The 17802-nt window shown below is 46.3% G+C and overlaps 1 protein-coding gene across 2 annotated transcripts; it reads right to left on the bottom strand.

Moving 5' to 3' along the window:
• Positions 1–1305: 1305 nt before the first annotated feature.
• UNC93B1 (unc-93 homolog B1, TLR signaling regulator) lies at positions 1306–15896 on the bottom strand. 2 transcript variants are annotated; one of them, XM_044438427.1, is made up of 12 exons: positions 15769–15896; positions 15169–15269; positions 11866–12007; positions 9715–9868; positions 8999–9160; positions 8716–8845; positions 8440–8533; positions 8157–8281; positions 5662–5844; positions 4178–4451; positions 3494–3612; positions 1306–3006 (listed from the first exon to the last, which is right to left on the bottom strand). In XM_044438427.1, the coding sequence occupies exons 1-12, from the start codon at positions 15776–15778 to the stop codon at positions 2689–2691; spliced, it is 1812 nt and encodes a 603-aa protein (XP_044294362.1). In that variant the 5' UTR covers positions 15779–15896; the 3' UTR covers positions 1306–2688. The 2 variants fall into 2 exon arrangements, with proteins under 2 accessions (XP_044294362.1, XP_044294363.1); XM_044438428.1 differs by lacking the exons at positions 11866–12007; positions 15769–15896 and having other exon boundaries at positions 15169–15233.
• Positions 15897–17802: the final 1906 nt, after the last annotated feature.

Here is a 17802-nt window from a genome sequence, read left to right as displayed (position 1 = left end):
TACTTTAATCTCACCACTTCAATGATTTGTGTGTGTTACCACTCAGCAAGATGGCAAGTGTTAAGGTAATTATCACTGTCTTTAGGTTTTGTATTTCAGTCCCTTCTGACAACATTGAACTTTCTGCCCTCCATCCCCAGCATGGATATATAAGTCTGCCAATTTGAGTTTACCACTTGATGCATCTGATGAAATAGACAGTGCCTATGAAGGCTTACAAGAAAAGGAGGACAGGGGAGCCTGGAGGACTAAACAACAGGTGTCACAAGATGCTGCTGTTGAAACGATACAGCAGCAGAGATAAGTATGGTGCCATGTGTGCTTAGCTGTAAGACAAAGGTTAGTTAGGGCAGAACACAAAGGACCGGTCTCTTTTGCATCTTACTCCCCCTTAGGCAGGAAGTGCTTTATCTCTTTAGGGATACAGAGTAAGATTGAGATGCAACAGGAATATTTGCTGTTTAGATACTATTGGGTTAAAAGCTTGTGCCTGCTCTATACTTTCTGTTGAATATACTTTCCATTCAAAGTGTTGTCTGAGTTTGTGTGAATGCAAACCAGGGCTTGTTCTCTCTGGCTGCAGGCATAAACCCCAGGAAAAGGTCCCAAACATTTCAAGGAAATCTGGAGGGCAAGTGCCTCCTTTGGAGGTGTGTTGTGCCCCAAGATTACCTGGTGTAACAGCAGGCAATTATTATGATCTGGAGGGCCACACATTCCACATTGCAACAGAGCTTCCCTGCTAGGCATGGATATAAAGTGGAAGACTCCTGTTACTGACATGTCTTAGCCCCACCGCTGCCCCTTTCAGTGGGTAGCCATCTCCTGCTTGGCAGTTTACGGCCATACAGGCTGACTCCAATGCACATCCTCTAATTCCCGTTGACTAATGGGACTTACTCCCTGCTGTGTACCATGGCAAGAGAACAGGCCTTTTCAGTTGTGGCTCCCTATTTATGAAAAGAACTTCCCAAAGAGGTTTCCTGGTGCTCATCTTTTCGCCCAGGCATTTTAAAAGGCTTACTTCAAAAATGTTATAGTTGTTTTATCAATTCTGTTTATTGAATTGATAAAGTTTATTGATAAACTTGATAAAATAATTTATCAAGTTCTGTTTATTGTTTTGTATTATATTGTATTTATTCTTTTAAGCATCTGAATTGAATTATATTATTTGAACAGTTCTGTGGCATTTTCATTTGCAACTGTTAGTAATCCACCCAGTCAACATTAGTTATTGGGTAGATTAGAAAAATAATAAAAACAAGAGTGCAGCCTTAGAGTGTTTCAAGATAAGTCAGTTAATGTGCAATTGTACTCCAGAATTTTATTGGGGGTCCAGATAGCATCTATTTGTAACCCTTCCATGTTTTCCAACCACTTCTTTTTACCTAATTAAAAAAATCAAGGAGGGAAAGACTGAATAGCTGCATGGAGTCATTTGACTGATAATGCTAGCAGCTTTCTCTTAAGAAGCACCCCTTAGGCTCACCTGCACAGCTGATATCCAAGACATACCCTCTGCCCAACCATTTTCATTTTGCCCCAACACACTTTTTAGAACATTGCTTTACAAGTCCTGCTACTGAACAGGCAATCGTATTTAAGCAACAGCTTTAGGACAAATAACTTTAAAAAGACATCTTTTAATAGCTTCTTAGCTGAACTGTCTCTTCCTTGCCCACAAAGTGCCATCATGCCTGCTAATGTGAATGAACCGTAATGAGATGCCCACACAGACAAAACTCAGTACTGCCTGTAGTATGGAAGATGCAATTCTGCCTGTAGCTCACAATCGAACCAGTGAATGGTAGTATTGGGAGCTGTCCATCTGCAAACACTCCCAGCCACTGGGCCCTACTAACAATGGCCTCTGAGCTCCCTCCAACACTGGTACAATTTACCAACATAAACTGAAAACATGGTTTTGTTTTTGCTGATTATGTGAAGCTAGCTAACTGAACATTGTGCCCTCCAAATATATTTGACTACAATGCCCACAATTTCCATGGCCACACTGGCTGGGAATGTGGACAGGTAAGAGTCCAACTCATCTGACAGCACTCATTGGAGGAAAGCTACATTGGGGACACTGGGCATTAAATGAACTGGACCTACCTTGGCTGAAGGGAAGGTATGTGCAGCCTGCTTCTGCGAGGGAAAAGAAGCAACAATAGGGCCAGTCTTGGCTGCCCACAGCAGCTGAACCACAGCAAAAATAAACATAAAAATGCACTGAACCCTTATTGCCAGTTCTTTCAAAAGAACAAGAGAAGGCCCGTGCACTCCTCCCTCTCCTTTCCACCCCCAGAGGGTTAGATCTGAAAGCCCTGTATCCATCTGTCACAACCCATTTGTCCTATGTACAAAGTGCTTGTGTCCCTGCTAGCTCTCACAGTTAGGAAGTGGAAGTTAAGTACGGAAGATTGTGAAACCTTTGTCAGCGAATGCTCCTTTGAACCTCTCCTAGGCAGACCATGGGCCAAAGAGTGCCTAAATACAGGGTGGCGAGGAAAACAGATGGCTCATGCAGTCTGTGTTCCTCAGGCAAAGTGGAAACATGATAGGACCAGTGCTGAAAAGGGATTTGCGTGATGAGGAAGGCTGGCATCAGTGGCAGTCGAGAGTCATGGCACCGTCAAGACTGCCCACCTTGGCTTGGCACACAAAGAGGGGCCAGGGCAGGAGTTAGCCCACATTATCCCCAGCCTCCTCCGCTAGGGCCTGCCCGTGGGCACGTCTGTTCCTCTGCGGAGGCAGGCCCTCCAGGTCATCGGCTTCTTCTCCTTCTGCCTCTTCCTCCAAGGAGCTGCTTTGCTCCTCCTCCCTCTCTGAGCCAGTCTCATCAGAGTCGTCGTCTCCCAGGTAGCGGTAGCCTCGCACCTTGTGGCGCGGCTTGGGAATTTTGGGGAGGCGATGTGGGATGAGCTGGGCTACTTTGCGTTCCATCCAAAGGTAGGACAATACTGCAGCTACCAGTGTAACGAGGAGGACAGACAACTTCGCCTGGAAGTAAAACGCAAACAAACAAGCACCCCAACATTAGGTAAGTGAGAAAATAAAAGACAGAACAAAGAAATACATAAGAAAAGTAACATAATGGAAAGAAGAAAAAGAAAAGAAAAAATGATGTGAGGAAGAAATAGTAACAGAAACAGAAGAGGAAAAAGAAGACATAAAAAGGGCAAGGTAATTTCCTCCCTACTCTGTTCTGGAAATGCAGCCTAGGAAAGGGAGAACTGTCATCAAGGCAAAATGTGGAACTAGTTAAATGGCATCCCAGTACTTTCTCTGGCCTCATGACTTCAGGTTCACACCAGTACTAACCTTAGTTTTCTCCTCCTTTTATCCCAGGGCCAAGTGAACTCTCCTCCTCTCAGACGCATCTTAATAGCATCATTGCTTTCTCCCAAAAACCCAGAGTGCGTAGCCTGCCCTTAAGCATGTGAGCATCCCCTCTTGTCCTTGCTTACTTTCATGGGCCTTTGCTTACCTTCATGGGCAGTTCAGACCACAGGTAAACCACAAAGATGGCCAAGGCTTGCCACCAGTGGTAGACAGTGAAGATGAAGTCCTGCCTCTCCTTGTCTTCATAAAGCATCCCCAGGAGTGCTGCACCAAAAGAGGAGAAGGCACTGTGAGACACTCAAGCTGGATTCGCTCTCTCTTGCTCTCATTGCTGGCTCGGAGCAGACAGGTTGGAAAAGGTTATCAGAGGGGAGTGGTGGAAGGATGAAGCTCACAAAACAGAACCCCCAAATGTATATAAACAAAGCAGAAAGGTCTCCTTGTCTTGCTTTGCTAGTGATCAACGATGCAGTTGAGGGAGAAGACGTTATAAAAAAGTCACTTGGGTACTTAACTTCAAGTCTTCTTTCATATCATCTGAGGGAAATGGGTTATCATGACTACTCCTGAGCTTGACTTGATGTAACTCCTAGTCCAACTTTTCCCGACCTAGCGCCCCCTGTATGCTTTGGTCTACAACTCCCACCAGCCCCAGTCAGCATGGCCAATGGCCAAGAAAATTTAGAGGGCACAAGGTTGAGTAAGGAGACGAGAAAGAGATGTCTGTGCACCAGGTGTTCAGCATGAAGCAGACTGAGAACAGAGCTCCACCTGTAACAGGAGAGGAGAGGGCTCAACTTTAGACACAACTGGACGCTATTCCACTCACCACTGAGGCCTGTCTTGTTGAGGGCACTGCCCAGGCCCCAGAGGGCAGCCACTAGGTACAGAAAGGATGCTTCTGCTAAGTCATGGGCATGGGGCTCCCAGCAGAAGAGGGCAATCAAGAGGATGGCATGGACAGAAGCTCCAGCAAGCAGGGGAACCTGGCGAGGCAGACACAGCATCAAAAGCACGAGTATGGAGCAGAGCGCCGAGGAGAGTCCATAAGAGGTGAGGATATAAGCCATGTGTTCCAGGCCGATGGAGCAGACGCCATAGTTCTGGAATGGGCAGAGAAAGGAAGCTCTAGTTAGCATGGTCTTGGTTTTTGGACTGAAAGCTCTGTTTTAGACTGGGGGAATCCTGAGGATTGATATATCTTTACATCAGCAGAACTTTAACAAAATATCCCAAGATATCCTGATTAACAAACTAGCTAAAAGTGGGCTAGATCAAGTAACTACCAGGTGGCTACAGCAACGAATTCAAGGAGTGTCTATCACTGGCACTTTCTCAAACTGGGGAAAAGTAAACAAGTGGGCTTAATTCCTGGCCCAGTGCTCTTCCGCGTTTTCATTAATGATCTGGATAATGAGTGGGAAAGAATGCTTACCACATTTCTAGATGAGACTAAGTTGGGTGGGGTTAGCTAATACTTTCGAAAACAGAAGCAACATTCAAAATGTTCTTGATAGGTGGAGCATTAGGCTGAAAACAACAGAATGAAATTTTATAGGGATAAGTGCCATGTTCTTATCCCTATAAGAAACCAAAAGCATAGCTACAATATGGGAAGGATCTTGGGATTGCTGTAGATCACAAAATGAATATAAGTTTGCAAGGTGATATGGCTGCAAAAATGCAAAGGTTATTTTGGGTTGCATTTATAAAGATTTAACTTGTAAATCATATGAAGTACTAGTTATATTCAGCACTGGTTAGGCCTCATCCTGAATAATGCATCCATTTCTGGGCCCCAGAGTTGAAGAAAGATGCAAAAAAGTGGAAAAGTTTGAAAGGAGTGCATCAAAGATGTTCAGGGGATTGGAAACAAAGCTCCTTGAGGAGAAACTGAAAGAATTGGGCAACTTTAGCCTTGAAACTAAAGGGAGTAAGATAGCCTCTTCCAGTACTTGGAAGGTTGCTGCACAGAGGACCAGAATCTCTTCTTAATTATCCCAGACTGTGGGAGACAGAATAATGGGCTCAAATTACAGGAAGGCAGATTCTGGCTGGACATACGGAAAAACCTTCCTAACAGAGCAATACAACAATGGAAGAAATTAAACAACATTGGAACTACCTGGAGGCATTCAAGATGCAGCTGGACAGCTGTCTGTTAGGGATGCTTTGAGTCCTGCACCGAGCAGGGGATTGGATCTGATGGCCGTATAGGCCCCTTTCAACTCTACTATTCTATAACTATGATTCTAACCTGGTGGCATGCTAGTCCCCACTCCTCCCAACCGGGGGGGGGGGGGGGACACATACCAAGGTAAAGCCGGTGCAGAGGAAGACCACTTCAAAGCCACTGTAGATAAAGAAGAGGATGAGGTGACGCAGACGGTAGTCTCTCATGTGCTTGAATGGCAGCTGGAAGATGCTGCCCCAGCCAATGCTGCGTAAATCAATCTCTTCCGTGGGGCGGTAGGCTGAGCCACACAGAATCAACACCTGCAGGAGCAGAAAGCTACACTGAGGCATCACAAACAGGACCAAGGTGGGCCTCTCAACTTCCTTCCCCAACCAAAGGCCTCTCCCTGCAATGTTCAAGGGAAACACCCAGATGATGACTCCATGTTGGACGGGCCTGCCTAATAACACAACACAAGCCTGCCCTTTTCACATTGGGCTTCATCCTGTCTCTTGAGAGGACAAGCAGGAAAGGCATCATCCTGCCCCCAACTTCGCAACATGTTTTATTCACCTATTTTATTAATTCATTTCAGAGCTCTATACCACTTTCCAGTGAACTCTTGAGCAATTAACATAATATAACCATTAAAATATTACAATACAATCATCACTGGGCAACAATAAAGCTATTAACTATATTATAGTGGATGTCTTGGAGAGGCACGTGCCCTCCCTGGATTCAACATTTCTTATTCTGGCTAAATTTAATGTTAGACTTGAATGATAGAGGCTGATATGCCAAGAGAACTTTAGCCATACTGAATGATTTTCCTCTAAATAAATAAAAGAAAATCCTGGTAACCTTTGAAAGCGCAAAAAATCATTGCCTTAATTCTTAATAATAGAAAGCTATTTGTGTGTTATGGAATTGTCCCTACTTGTTTTTATGTGAGTAAGATTTAAAAAACCCTCTTCTAGAGTTATACAGTGATACAGGTGCAGGGAGATACAGCCTGTAGTTGTGTGAAGGTTCTTATTGACCTGGAGAATCCATTCAGTAGATCCCAAACCTACTGAAGATATCCTAGAGAAGTAGGGAATGCAGTTAACTAACAGAAGCTGAAGATTTCTCAGCTGACAAAGTGTTATTGGAGTCATCTGATGCTCTACCCCATATGAAACAGAGACTTATCCCTAGGAAAATATTCTGCAATGGGAACTGATAGAAAGGAATCATTTTAGGAAGGGTGGTTGCTTGAATTTGGCAGCCCCAAATTGTAGAGGATGCCTTTTTGCCAATTCCATCAAAGAGGAAAAAAATACAGACGATTGTCAAGGTCTGGATTAAGCATAGTAGTAATATAGTATACATTAGCTTTCATGGAGGTGCCATTTAAATACAGCATTGGTTCCACCGGCCCAGTTGTATCCTTCACACTGCTCACCATCTGCAGGAAACCATTGGAGGAGGTGTGGGCTGAGGTGCAATCAATATGCAGATATCCCAGCTCAGTCTTTTTTTTTTTCCATCCAATCCAAGCAGAAGCTGTTCTGAATCAGCGCCTGGGATTTTCCAAGGAATTTTCCCAGGAATTCTAATCTTTTAGTCTCTGTTGTTTTCAGTCTTTTGTTGTTTTTATGGGTCATCAAGTCATCTCCCACTTAAGGCAACCCTATGAATGCATGCCCTAAAAGCCTCGCTCAGCTTTTATGCTTAGCTTTTACAGACGCAAGGCTGTGGCTTCCTTCATCAAATTGATCCGTCTCCTACTTAGTCCTTAGTGGATCAGTCCATCTCCTCTTATTCTTCCTCGCCTGCTTTCCTAGCATGATTGGCTCCTCCACTGAGTCCTGCCTTCTCATGATGTGCCTAAAGGATGACGGCCTCTGCTGTGTCAGTTTTGCTTTCAGAGAAAGTTCTGGCGTGATTTGATTTAGGATCCATATGTCTGTCTTTCTGTTGGTCCAAAGAATTCACAAAGTTCTCTTTCCAGCACCATGTTCTGATCGCATCCGTTTTATGTCGGCTTTCTGTACTGCCTGGTTCTCACACCCACACACAGTGACTAGGAATACAACAGTGTAGATGTCTTGGTCGCAAGTGAATTTTGAGTGGCATTACCCACACCAGGGGTTTCGCAGAGTCATTTTTTGCTACTGTGAAACCTTTTCCCCAATTTTATGATACTTTATTGCATTTGTATTGTTTGTTTTTATAAAATGCTGTCAATTGCCCAGATAGCTTCAGCTGCGAGGCAGTATAGAAATGAAATAACAGGAACAACAACAACAACGACAAATTTTAAATTTATCGCTGCTAGGTTTGACATCGTTTTTCATTTCTATTTCATACTGTAGTTTTAAGTCTTTACATTTTTGGAGCATATTTTCTGATTTTGAATCGTTGTGAATCGCCAAGAGAGCTTCAACCATTGGGCAGTACAGAAAATCTATTTAAATAAATAAATAAGTGACTATTCCTCTGCTCACGGGTGATTGGCACAAGATGGGAAGAAACATGGCCTGTGGAATGTACCACCTTCAGCACTGATTCACCAGGAGTGAAACCCCTGCCTTTATTATAGGCCCGAGTTTAAGCATGCCTTTGCCCTTCTTCCACCCGCTCATACCAGAAGCATGGAGAGGAAGGCCACTCCCATGAGCACGCTCTCCACCATGATGAGCTCACTGCTGCGCGGCAGCTTCTGTAGAACCGTCGTGTTGAACCCGGTGAGGATCCCATGGCTGCTGGTGCCTGGAGAGGAAGCAGAGCCTTAGAGATGATGGCCAATGGAGTGGCCCAGTTTGGAATACATCCCAAGGGGCAGGATGGCCCATGAGATGAAGCTACAATGAGGGAAAAGCCACATGCACCAGCCTGAAAGAATGATGGCCATCTTCTAGGATACTCACCGCAGTGTTGCACATGGAACAGGGTATGGTTCAAATCATAAAGATACTCCTTCAGGAAGAAAAACATAGGAAACTGGGCACAGATGAAGCTCAGCTGAAAAACAGGGATGAGAGAAGAGGTCAAACAAACCATTCATCAGTAGGAGAGAGAAGCCCAAGGAGGCTCTCCCTTCACCCCACTCGGCTTCTGATCTTCCTGCCAGCAGACAAGAAGGGATGGCAGGGATTCTGCTGCACTACCAAGACCCACAAAAGTTCTGTCTGCAGAGTTCTCACATAAAAGAAGCTATAGAAGACTGCCTGGAAGCCAATGATGTAGGCGTTGTAGGAACCATGTGGGGCCCGTTTCTGCTGCTGGACATGCTCTGCCTTATAGTTGGCATATTCGTAGTACTTCTGCGCCATCCTGTTGGGGTGAGGAGCACAAAAGAAGACTCCTGATGCCAGTGCCCGTCAGAAATGCGCAGCGGGCAACTATAACAAGTGCCTTGACATCAGGATCAAGCCTTTCAGATGAGCGCCTTTCCTCCTCCCACCCCAGTATCGATGGCCAGCTCACCGGGTGACATAGTTGCCCATGGAGGCCCACAGTGGTACAATGGCAGCCCCAATAGCCACAGCCGAAGGCACCAAGGTGTAGTAGCGCTCCCAGTAGTTGGTGGAGACAAACAGCGCGTAAATGCCCACCGCCAAGAACAGCATCCACTTGGTACCAAAGAATCTGGAAAGATGGAAAGAGACACCTGAATTCTGGGTTCTTATGACAATGGGGCCACTCAGTTGCTGTATTCCTCAGGGAGAAGGGTTCTGGGTTCTTCCCCTTTTCAGAGACAGACATTTTTGTTCAGGCCCCAGCTTATTCCTATTTCCAGAGAAGTATCAGGAACTCACCCCAGAAAGCAGGTACAGGGAACCTTAAACCAAATCTGGCTCTCAGGTGTTCCCCAGAAAGCCATTCCCCTTCTCTTGACTCCATCCCCTTTCCCCCAACTACTGACTAGTGGTTTTCCTGGCCTTTCCTGGCTTTTTTTGGTCCCCCATTCTTAAAGGTTGAAATATCTCTTATAAGATTTAGTTACTGTTTGTAGTGCTTTAAGCTAGAATAGGGTGGTAGCTTTCCATTTTCAGCCCTGGCATCTTTGCTTTCGACCCCATCCGCCATTCAAATACAGCCTCTGAGAGCCTCTCCAAAACAGAACTCAGCTCTGGGGCTGGAAGAGGTCTCCCCGGCCCTCTGGAAAGAGTGGATCAGCACATGGAAGAGCAAAGCAGTACCTGATGAGAATTGGGGTGTAGAACAGTGCAGCAATAGGTGTGACATTGATGCCCATCAGCATCTTGCTGTCAATGTTCTGCAGCTCCAGGTTGCTGTATTTCACCTCCCGGTAGGTCTCGTCATAGTGCAGGATGAGCTGCATCTGCAACAGGCCTATGGGAGACATGACAGAAATGCACGGGAAGCAGCTCAAGGCTTGATCGTGCCCTGCCTACTCCAAGCAAGGCCACTGCTTCCAAAAAGGGACCTCACTAGCTGAAGCGGCAAGATGTATGGATGCTCAGGCAGAGCCGACTCATGCAGGATCGGTCTGCCCGCTTGCTCCGAGGGGCTGCGCACCTCTGTGAAACCAAATCATCCTTCTGGATGGAAACAAGACTGTGTGAGTGAAAGCATAAATCACTAGTCTGAATATATCTTTAGACACCTAGACAGAGACCCAGCAATGGACAAAATGAACCAAAAGCACTTGGTGCTTCCTCTTGGACGAGGTCACCAGAACACTCTTATGAGGAGGTTACATGCTTAAATGCCCCCTCCCACATAGAAATATATGCACATTAAGTAATACAGGAAGCAATTCCATTCATTCCATGGCCTTTGGGTGGGGGAGGTTGGTGGACTGAACCCCTAAAAAAACACGCAAGCAAAATTAGCTATTTATCACCCCAAATGAAGGATTTGTGCATCTTCCATCGACAAAGCAGTGCTTTCCTTATTTTAAGAAGCAAAAGGTATATTCTATGCAGCAGATTTAACTTTACTGCAGCAAATAAACCCAGCTCTGCCACTGGTTTCACCTCCAGATTGTCAGCCTGAATTTAAAGAAGAAATAAACTTTCACCAAAGCTCTTTGAGCACTTTTGATTCAGAGTCATGGAAGAGGCATTGGTAGCAGCTAAGGAACTAGAAGAGCAGCCTTTTGCATCATGTCTGTACTGAAATAAGCAAAAGAGGTTCAAGTTAAAACAACAGACAGGAAAGCTGTTGGTTGTCAGCAGGCTGGACCAGCACCAGTGATAGAAAAGAGGACCGCCAAAAACAGGCAGGCAAGGCCCACCCAGGGCAGAACCTGGTATGACTAAGCCAGGCAGCCTCTCCTTCCTTACATAATCAGGTTTGTCCCTGTGGTTCAGAGCCTCCTTCCACAGGCAGTTTCCACTACTGTGCCTGCAAAATGTCCCATGCTGCACGGGTCCCTCTTTCACCCTTGAACGTGATCCTCTGAGCAGGCTAGAGCCTCCATATCCTGGAGCGGTGCCACAGATCATCTTCCATTGCCAAGCTCCAGTGGATCCTGGACCAGCTCTTCCTGCTTCTTCCATAACTCACTATGCCACCATGGAAGGGGGTTGAATCTCTTTCAACCAGAGGGCTGAATTCACTTTCAGAGGGGTTCTCAGGGGCCATATTCCTGTGATGGGTGATGCTGAAAGTAAAAATGGTAGGACTAAAATCCCCCCCCCCCCAAGTTCCAACATCTTTTAGCTGAAAGCTCTTATTGCCAGTAATGAAGCCTTAGGAAAGGCATTTTAACCTTTCAGAATGGAGAAAAACTTCACAGTTGAGAAACCACCCATAAAAATGTAGTCAAGGGGAAAGGAGATGGAGCAGAGGAAGAGCCACCTGGAAACCAAAGAGGGCCAAACTGAAGCCAGTTTTGGCTTCCAGGCCAGAGGTTCTGCACCTCTGCACTACAGCCAATGTTAGGTCCTGTCTCAAGTAGCTTAAAGCACAATCCTATGCAGGTTTATACAGAAAAATGGGACTTCTGTGGAGGTCACCAAACAGGCTGCCTTCTTCTATGGTTAGTCTTGCCAAAAAGGGCTCCACTCTGCACCTGCTTAGTGGAAATCCATTCTTTCCCCCATTTTCTTTCTTGTTTGCCTCCTGGCTAAGAGGTTAGTTGCCTGAATTACTGTGCTACAATCAGGGCAGTAAATTTTGCAGGCTAGTAACTGCTGTGAGCTTATTTACAAGGTTGCTTGATTTCATGTACAGGCATGGCTAGCCCTGTGGTGAGACAATGTTATGCAGACTAGCCTTTCATTCATTTTAGTTAAAATGATATTCAGGCTGCTTTTAAGGGCAGAACCTTCCACAGGTCAGTAGCAGCAGGAGATGCCGAAGGCAGCATAGGAAAAGCATACCTAGAAAGACGCCATAGGTCAGCATTCCTCCTAAGCTGGCTGCCAGAAGGTTTTTGATAACCCCAAGTCGCTTCCGGCGGAAGTATTTGCGTTCTTCCTCTTCTTCATTATACTCAGCATGAGCACCCACAAAGTCCTGCAACTGGAGACATGAGTGGATCGAGGGGTTACAAGGAGCCCCCTGCATGCCATGTTTCCCCGAGGGAGGGAAAGAGAAGTGTGCTAAGGCCAAAGAAGGTCACACTGCACTGTAATTGCTTCTCCGTGTGGGGAATTTAACCTGGTGCTTCATGAAGGGTTCGTTTGCTTTCTTGCAGGGGAAAGAGAGCATCATTTATACATGGGTTTCACCCAAAGTTTTGCTTTCTCTACCACCCTATGTGTTGTATTATAAAACCACAACATGGTGCTGCAGCATAGTGCAACTGCTAAAATACACAGGACTTTATTCCAGTTTGGCATGCCTTTGAAAGGTCCTCCTTCACTATCCTTAAGCTTTTAAAAAGTATCAGCAATGGCCACAAGCTGCAAGAGGATGGCGGTGCTGTGCAAAGGGCCCACCAGCCGTTCAAAGAATCGCACGTGCACAGTAAACACCTCAGGTGGACAAGCCTTGAGAACGCAGCTCTTCACTGCAGGACAGTTTCGACTATTGAGCTGCTTGGCTGTTGGAAATAAGCAGTATGCATGTGGATTTGGCTGCACATTTGCTGTCCTGCAACAGCAGGGGGCTGGACCTGATAGCCTTCATGGCCCCTTCCAACTCTGCTATTCTGTGATAAGTGTCTGCATGTGTGTGTGTGTTTTCGGCCTTTAGCATGGGAATTACATATTCAGGGGGCTTTAACCTCACATTTCCAAAAAACGCAAACCCTTGCCATTCTTTTCCTTTAGTACAGCCTTCCCCCACCTGGTGTTTTTTACTAGATGTGTTGAATGACCACCGATCTTCAAGCAGCGATGGCTGGAAATAATGGGAGCCGTAGTCCAATGCACCTGAAGAGGCACCGGATTGGAGAAGACTGTTTCAGTGCAATACTCATCCAGAGGTACCCCCAGGTGAGGTTTTTACTGAACATTTGCCCAGTTTCATTCATGGAATGTAAGGCAGGTGAGGGGTCTAGATATCCATTTGGAATCCTTCCGTGTGCTTTCCCACCACTTCTTCAGCAATTTATGTTGCCAGAAAAAGTTCATTAGGGTGGAAGAGATGGAACAGCTGTTTGTGGCCTTTTGAATGGCAGTCGCACGAGCTGTGTGTCTGTACAGGCACCTCATTTTTGTTTTATAAAGAAAGAGTTGATCTATATTTTACTGTTCCTATAAGAAGGAAGAACAAAAGTTGCAGGAAAAGCCTTCCTTTTTATGTTAATACAAAAGAATCTATGAAATAAATATGCTTCTCTCTCTTCCTTCTTTCCCCCAGCTTTCCATTTCTTACCATGTGTGCTTTTTGTTTAACCACACATGAAGGTCAGAAGGACAAATAAATAATCAAACCAAAAGTTAAAGATCCAGGAAAGAGAAGCAAATAATCTCTGAGCAAATGACGAGTGGCTGTTTAGTCTGATTGTTTAAAAATCAGAGGTGGGCAACTTGTGGCCCTCCAGATGTTACTGGACGGCCATCATCCCTTGCCACTGGCCATGTAGGCTGGGGATGATGGGACTTGTGGTCCAGCAGCATATGGGGGGCCACACATTCCCCACTCAATTTAAACTGTAGGATATTACTGCAGAGAATGAAGATAGTTTGATACTTCCCACTTTTGTTATTTTTAAGGGCTACACAAATGCATCCAAGTGCTGCCTGCATGGAAACACTGCTTCTGTAAACAGTTTTAATAAACTGAATATATATTTTCACTTTTTAATCTGAATTTCACCAAAGTAAATAAACCACATACAAGAGGAAAAATATGCAATTTTCCACAAAAAACAAATCACTTATAATAGGTGTATATAAAATGTATGTCCATAAGCCTATTTAAGTATATGATGGTATAGCTACCAAAAGGAACAGTTGTGCATAAGCTTCAGAAAAGGCAGACCAAATACCTATCCAGCTATTTACCCAACTGCAGCTAGTGTCTAAATACCACTTGTTCAAATATTGAAAACATTGTTAGTTGTTCATTCTATTGTGTCTTAGGAAGTAGACCTTTATAGTGTAGGAGTAACAGCCTTTCAGTTGTCAAAAGGATGTGGAAAATCCACTTATGTTGTCCTTATGAAAAGTTCTATATAGCAGGTAAATAATTAAAAAAAGATGTTGCTGTTGTTATGCCATCAAGTCACCTCCAACTTATTGCAACCTTAGAGTATATATTGTAGTCTTAAATGAAAATTGACTAGAGCCCCCATAAGTGCTTCCAATAAGAAGGGGCTCCCTGAAGTGGTAAAAGTGGTAAGGCCCAATCTAGATTCAAACAAATGTTGCAATTTTGCAAGAATTTTTTTATTGCCATTCAGCCAAAAAATGCAAATTGTATTTGGCATGCAGAGCCAGCAATGACAAAAACTCATCCACAGCACCCACTAATTGACCCAAGGTAAAACTCGGCATGCCTATCTAGTTTAGCCACATGAACATTTTCTTACCTGTTTTAAATCCAAAATTCCCGTATAGTCCATTTAGCATGAAATGGGAGTAATTGATGAGATATTATATGCCAGTTAAATCATATATAACTTTTAAAGAGTACCAACAAAGTTACCTGGGTGTTGGGGTGGGGTGGGAATGTGTTTTTCACCTTGCAGGGAGAGGATGCCCATAACACTTGCAGTCATAACTCACACAGCAGTTTAAGCACCGGGGAAAATGTAATGTGACACGCAAAAATGCATCACCTTCCTGGGGATCTCTGCAACCTCTGGGAAATAAGGGGACTCCCACAGCGTGCTAAAACAGCCTTCCCAACCTTCAGACCTCAGACCATGGAGCCAGCTCCTCTAGCTGGTCCGGCCATGTCTAAAGGTTGCTTCTGAAGCAACACGCCAAGAAGTTATTCCCCATCTATAAGAAAAGGCCAGGATCTATCACTCCTGAAGTCAAGCAGAATTGAAACCAAAGATGCATGTTGTTGTTATTTCTTTGCATTCCCATAAAAGGTTAAATAATCAAAATATGCAACCTAGTTAAGCCCTCCAAACTCCTTAAAAGAACATTCTTCTTCTCCCACACCCAATCAGCCTTCTGCAACCTGATGCCCTCCTGGTGTGTGAGACTACAACACCCAGCATCCTCCGGCCCGCCAGCCAGCCCGGGTGGGGAAGGTGCAACAGGTGCTGGGGAGGCTCTCACCTGAACCTCGGGGTCATTCAGGACGGGCCCGTTCAGGGCCTCGATCCCTTCGTCGTCCAGGGCCAGGCCGTTCGCCAGCGCCTCTTCATACACGTTGCCACCTGCAGGGCGCGTACGAAGAGGAAACGAAAGCTAAGCGCCGCAGCCCGCCCGCCGTGGCCTCGAGATGCCGCTCGGGCTCCGGCTGCCCGGGGACGCTCACGACGGCCGCTGCCCGAGGAGCGGAGCGGCTCCCATTTCCGAAGCGAGCGCTCCCGTCGCGGCTTCCCCTTCTCTGGCTTGCGGACCGGCCGCGGCCGCTGGCGCGCCAGGCCCCGGGGCAAAACGGGACCCGCGAAGCGGCCCACGCGCAAGTCGAAGTCGGAGCCGGAGCAGGAGCCGGAGCCGGAGCCGGAGCCTGGCCGCACCGGGTCGGCGGGCTACACACTCGGCGCCGGCTGCACGCGCAGCGGCAGGCGCGCTTGGCGCTCAGCCCCCTCTGTCGGAAAGATGCGGGACCCCCGCGGCGAGCGGGGCTGCCTCGGGCGGCGTGCGAAGGGAAAGCGGCGTCGAACCGTCCCCGATCCAAATTCACAGACCGCCCCACGTGGGGACCCGTACCTGGTTCCATGGCAGCCCCGCGGCCGCCCGCCCTGAGCTCTTCCTTGTATTACGAAGCAGCGTCAGGAGCAGGGCTTTGCTAACGTGCTTCTGTAAAAAGAGCAGCGGATTCACTTCACTTTTCCGGCTCCACGGTCATGGGCGGGGTGGAGGAGGAAAGGGGGCGAGCTCTTACAGCGGTCAGAATACCAGAGAGGCTGCCCAAGGCAGAGTGCTCGATGGACACGTACAGACGCACAAGGTCCGCTCAACACGTTTTGCTCCCCGACGTGCAGCAGCGAATGGTACCAGCCAAACAGAAAAAGTATCGGACTCGAGGCCAATCGTGATATCGATAAAAACAAGGCAGAACGCCTTGCAAGCCTCTTTCCTCATTCCTGGCAGTAAAACTTCAAACAAGGGTTGTGATCCTTTCATAACACCCAAATTCAATATGCCAAATGGTAGGGCTGGCACCCCACAGAAACTAACACACTTAGCATTCAAATGTCAGTGCACTGATTGTTTGGATCAACTTTTGGATCTTTTGGGTAAAATCTTACCCCCTAATTGGTCAACAGATTTAAGGAAACAAAGCATATCACTTTTCATACAAACATTCCCCCTACCCTTTGACTGACACACAAGAAGGAATGACTCTTTTAACATTATGCTTGCAGCAATACATAACATGCATCACCTGAAAGTGAAATCTGGTCCATGATTCAGAACTATTGTTCTAATTCATTCTATGACAATGCAGCTGATTGATTAATTCCAAACTTCAAACAAGATTTATTCGATTCAGTGAAATTCCTAAGAGAGAAAGGAAGGAAGAATTCAACAAGCTAGAGGAATCCTTAGTGGATACTTTCAACAGTAGTCACCAGTCATCATGACATGATGGCTAATACAGCACCCCCAGGTTCAGTACCAGCAGGTGAGGAACAACCATAGGAGAAGACTGCAGCTGCATGTCCTACCTGTAGGCTTTCCACTGGGGCATCTGGTTGGCCACAATGGGAAACAGGATTCTGTGGCATGAACCACTGATCTTAGCCAACAGGGCTCTTATATGAAGACAGAAATAAGTTAGCCCAGATGGTTTGCAAAATGAATACTGCATATCTGTGAAGATGGATAGGTTGGATAGTGAATGCTCACTTGTACAAATAGAGTCATGGTGGCCAGCCCAGTAATTTCCAGCTCCTGTAGATCCAGATAATGGTAGCAAATTTACTGCATGCCGGCAGAGGTGCTGCCAGGTATGAAGGGGCCCTGGGCAGGGTGCTTTCCAGACCCCCCTTTCCTGCTGCTCCCGCTGCACTTCCAAGGAAAGCCTCAGTTTGCTAGCAACCAACCAGTGCTCCATTTAAATTAAACTGCTTTTGGTTGCTGACTATGAATAACAGCAATACAGATGCTGCCTTGGGGGGTTGACACAGCCATTGTGGGCACTGGAGTGGCAAAGGATAGTTTCTGCCCATTCTGGTGCCTTTCACTGGGTGTGCCACCTCACAGGCAGCAGAATAACATTTTTAAAAACCCTCAATTAAAAACAGTAGCCAGGCTGCAGCCTCAACTGGCTACTCTGTGCCGAAGTAGCACTTGCCTTTCGCAGTGTAGCAGGAGGAGGAGGTGTCCCCACTGCTGCCGCCACCCCTTTCTGCTTACATAGAAGATGGTTGGGGGGCCCTTGGAGCACAGGGCCCTCCACCAGTGCCGGTGGTTCCACTCTGGCAGTGTTACTGCTGATCTGCACCTTCCTTCTGCTGAATACTAAAGCTGGGCATCCCCCAAAGCATAACGTTGCAAGCTAAGCTGCACTGGTCAGTGCTAGTGACTTAGTTTTAAACTGGTATCTGGTGAACACACACCCACTTCCAGATTCATATGCATGCCAGGCCCGTAGCCACATGCCACTGTGGCACCCCTCTTCATCCTTGGCCTGATGAAGCTATGAACGCCAGGCACTTGGCCCATTTCATAGAAACATAGAAACAGAGCAAGTCAGAAGGGGTCTCCTGGGCCATCTAGTCTGACCCCCAGCTCCAG

This window comes from Varanus komodoensis, unplaced genomic scaffold (assembly GCF_004798865.1).
Source record: "Varanus komodoensis strain SLA01 unplaced genomic scaffold, ASM479886v1 scaffold32, whole genome shotgun sequence".
Classification (NCBI taxonomy): domain Eukaryota; kingdom Metazoa; phylum Chordata; class Lepidosauria; order Squamata; family Varanidae; genus Varanus; species Varanus komodoensis.
Note: the sequence above shows the minus strand (reverse complement) of the source record. Positions and strands in the feature narration are given on the sequence as shown.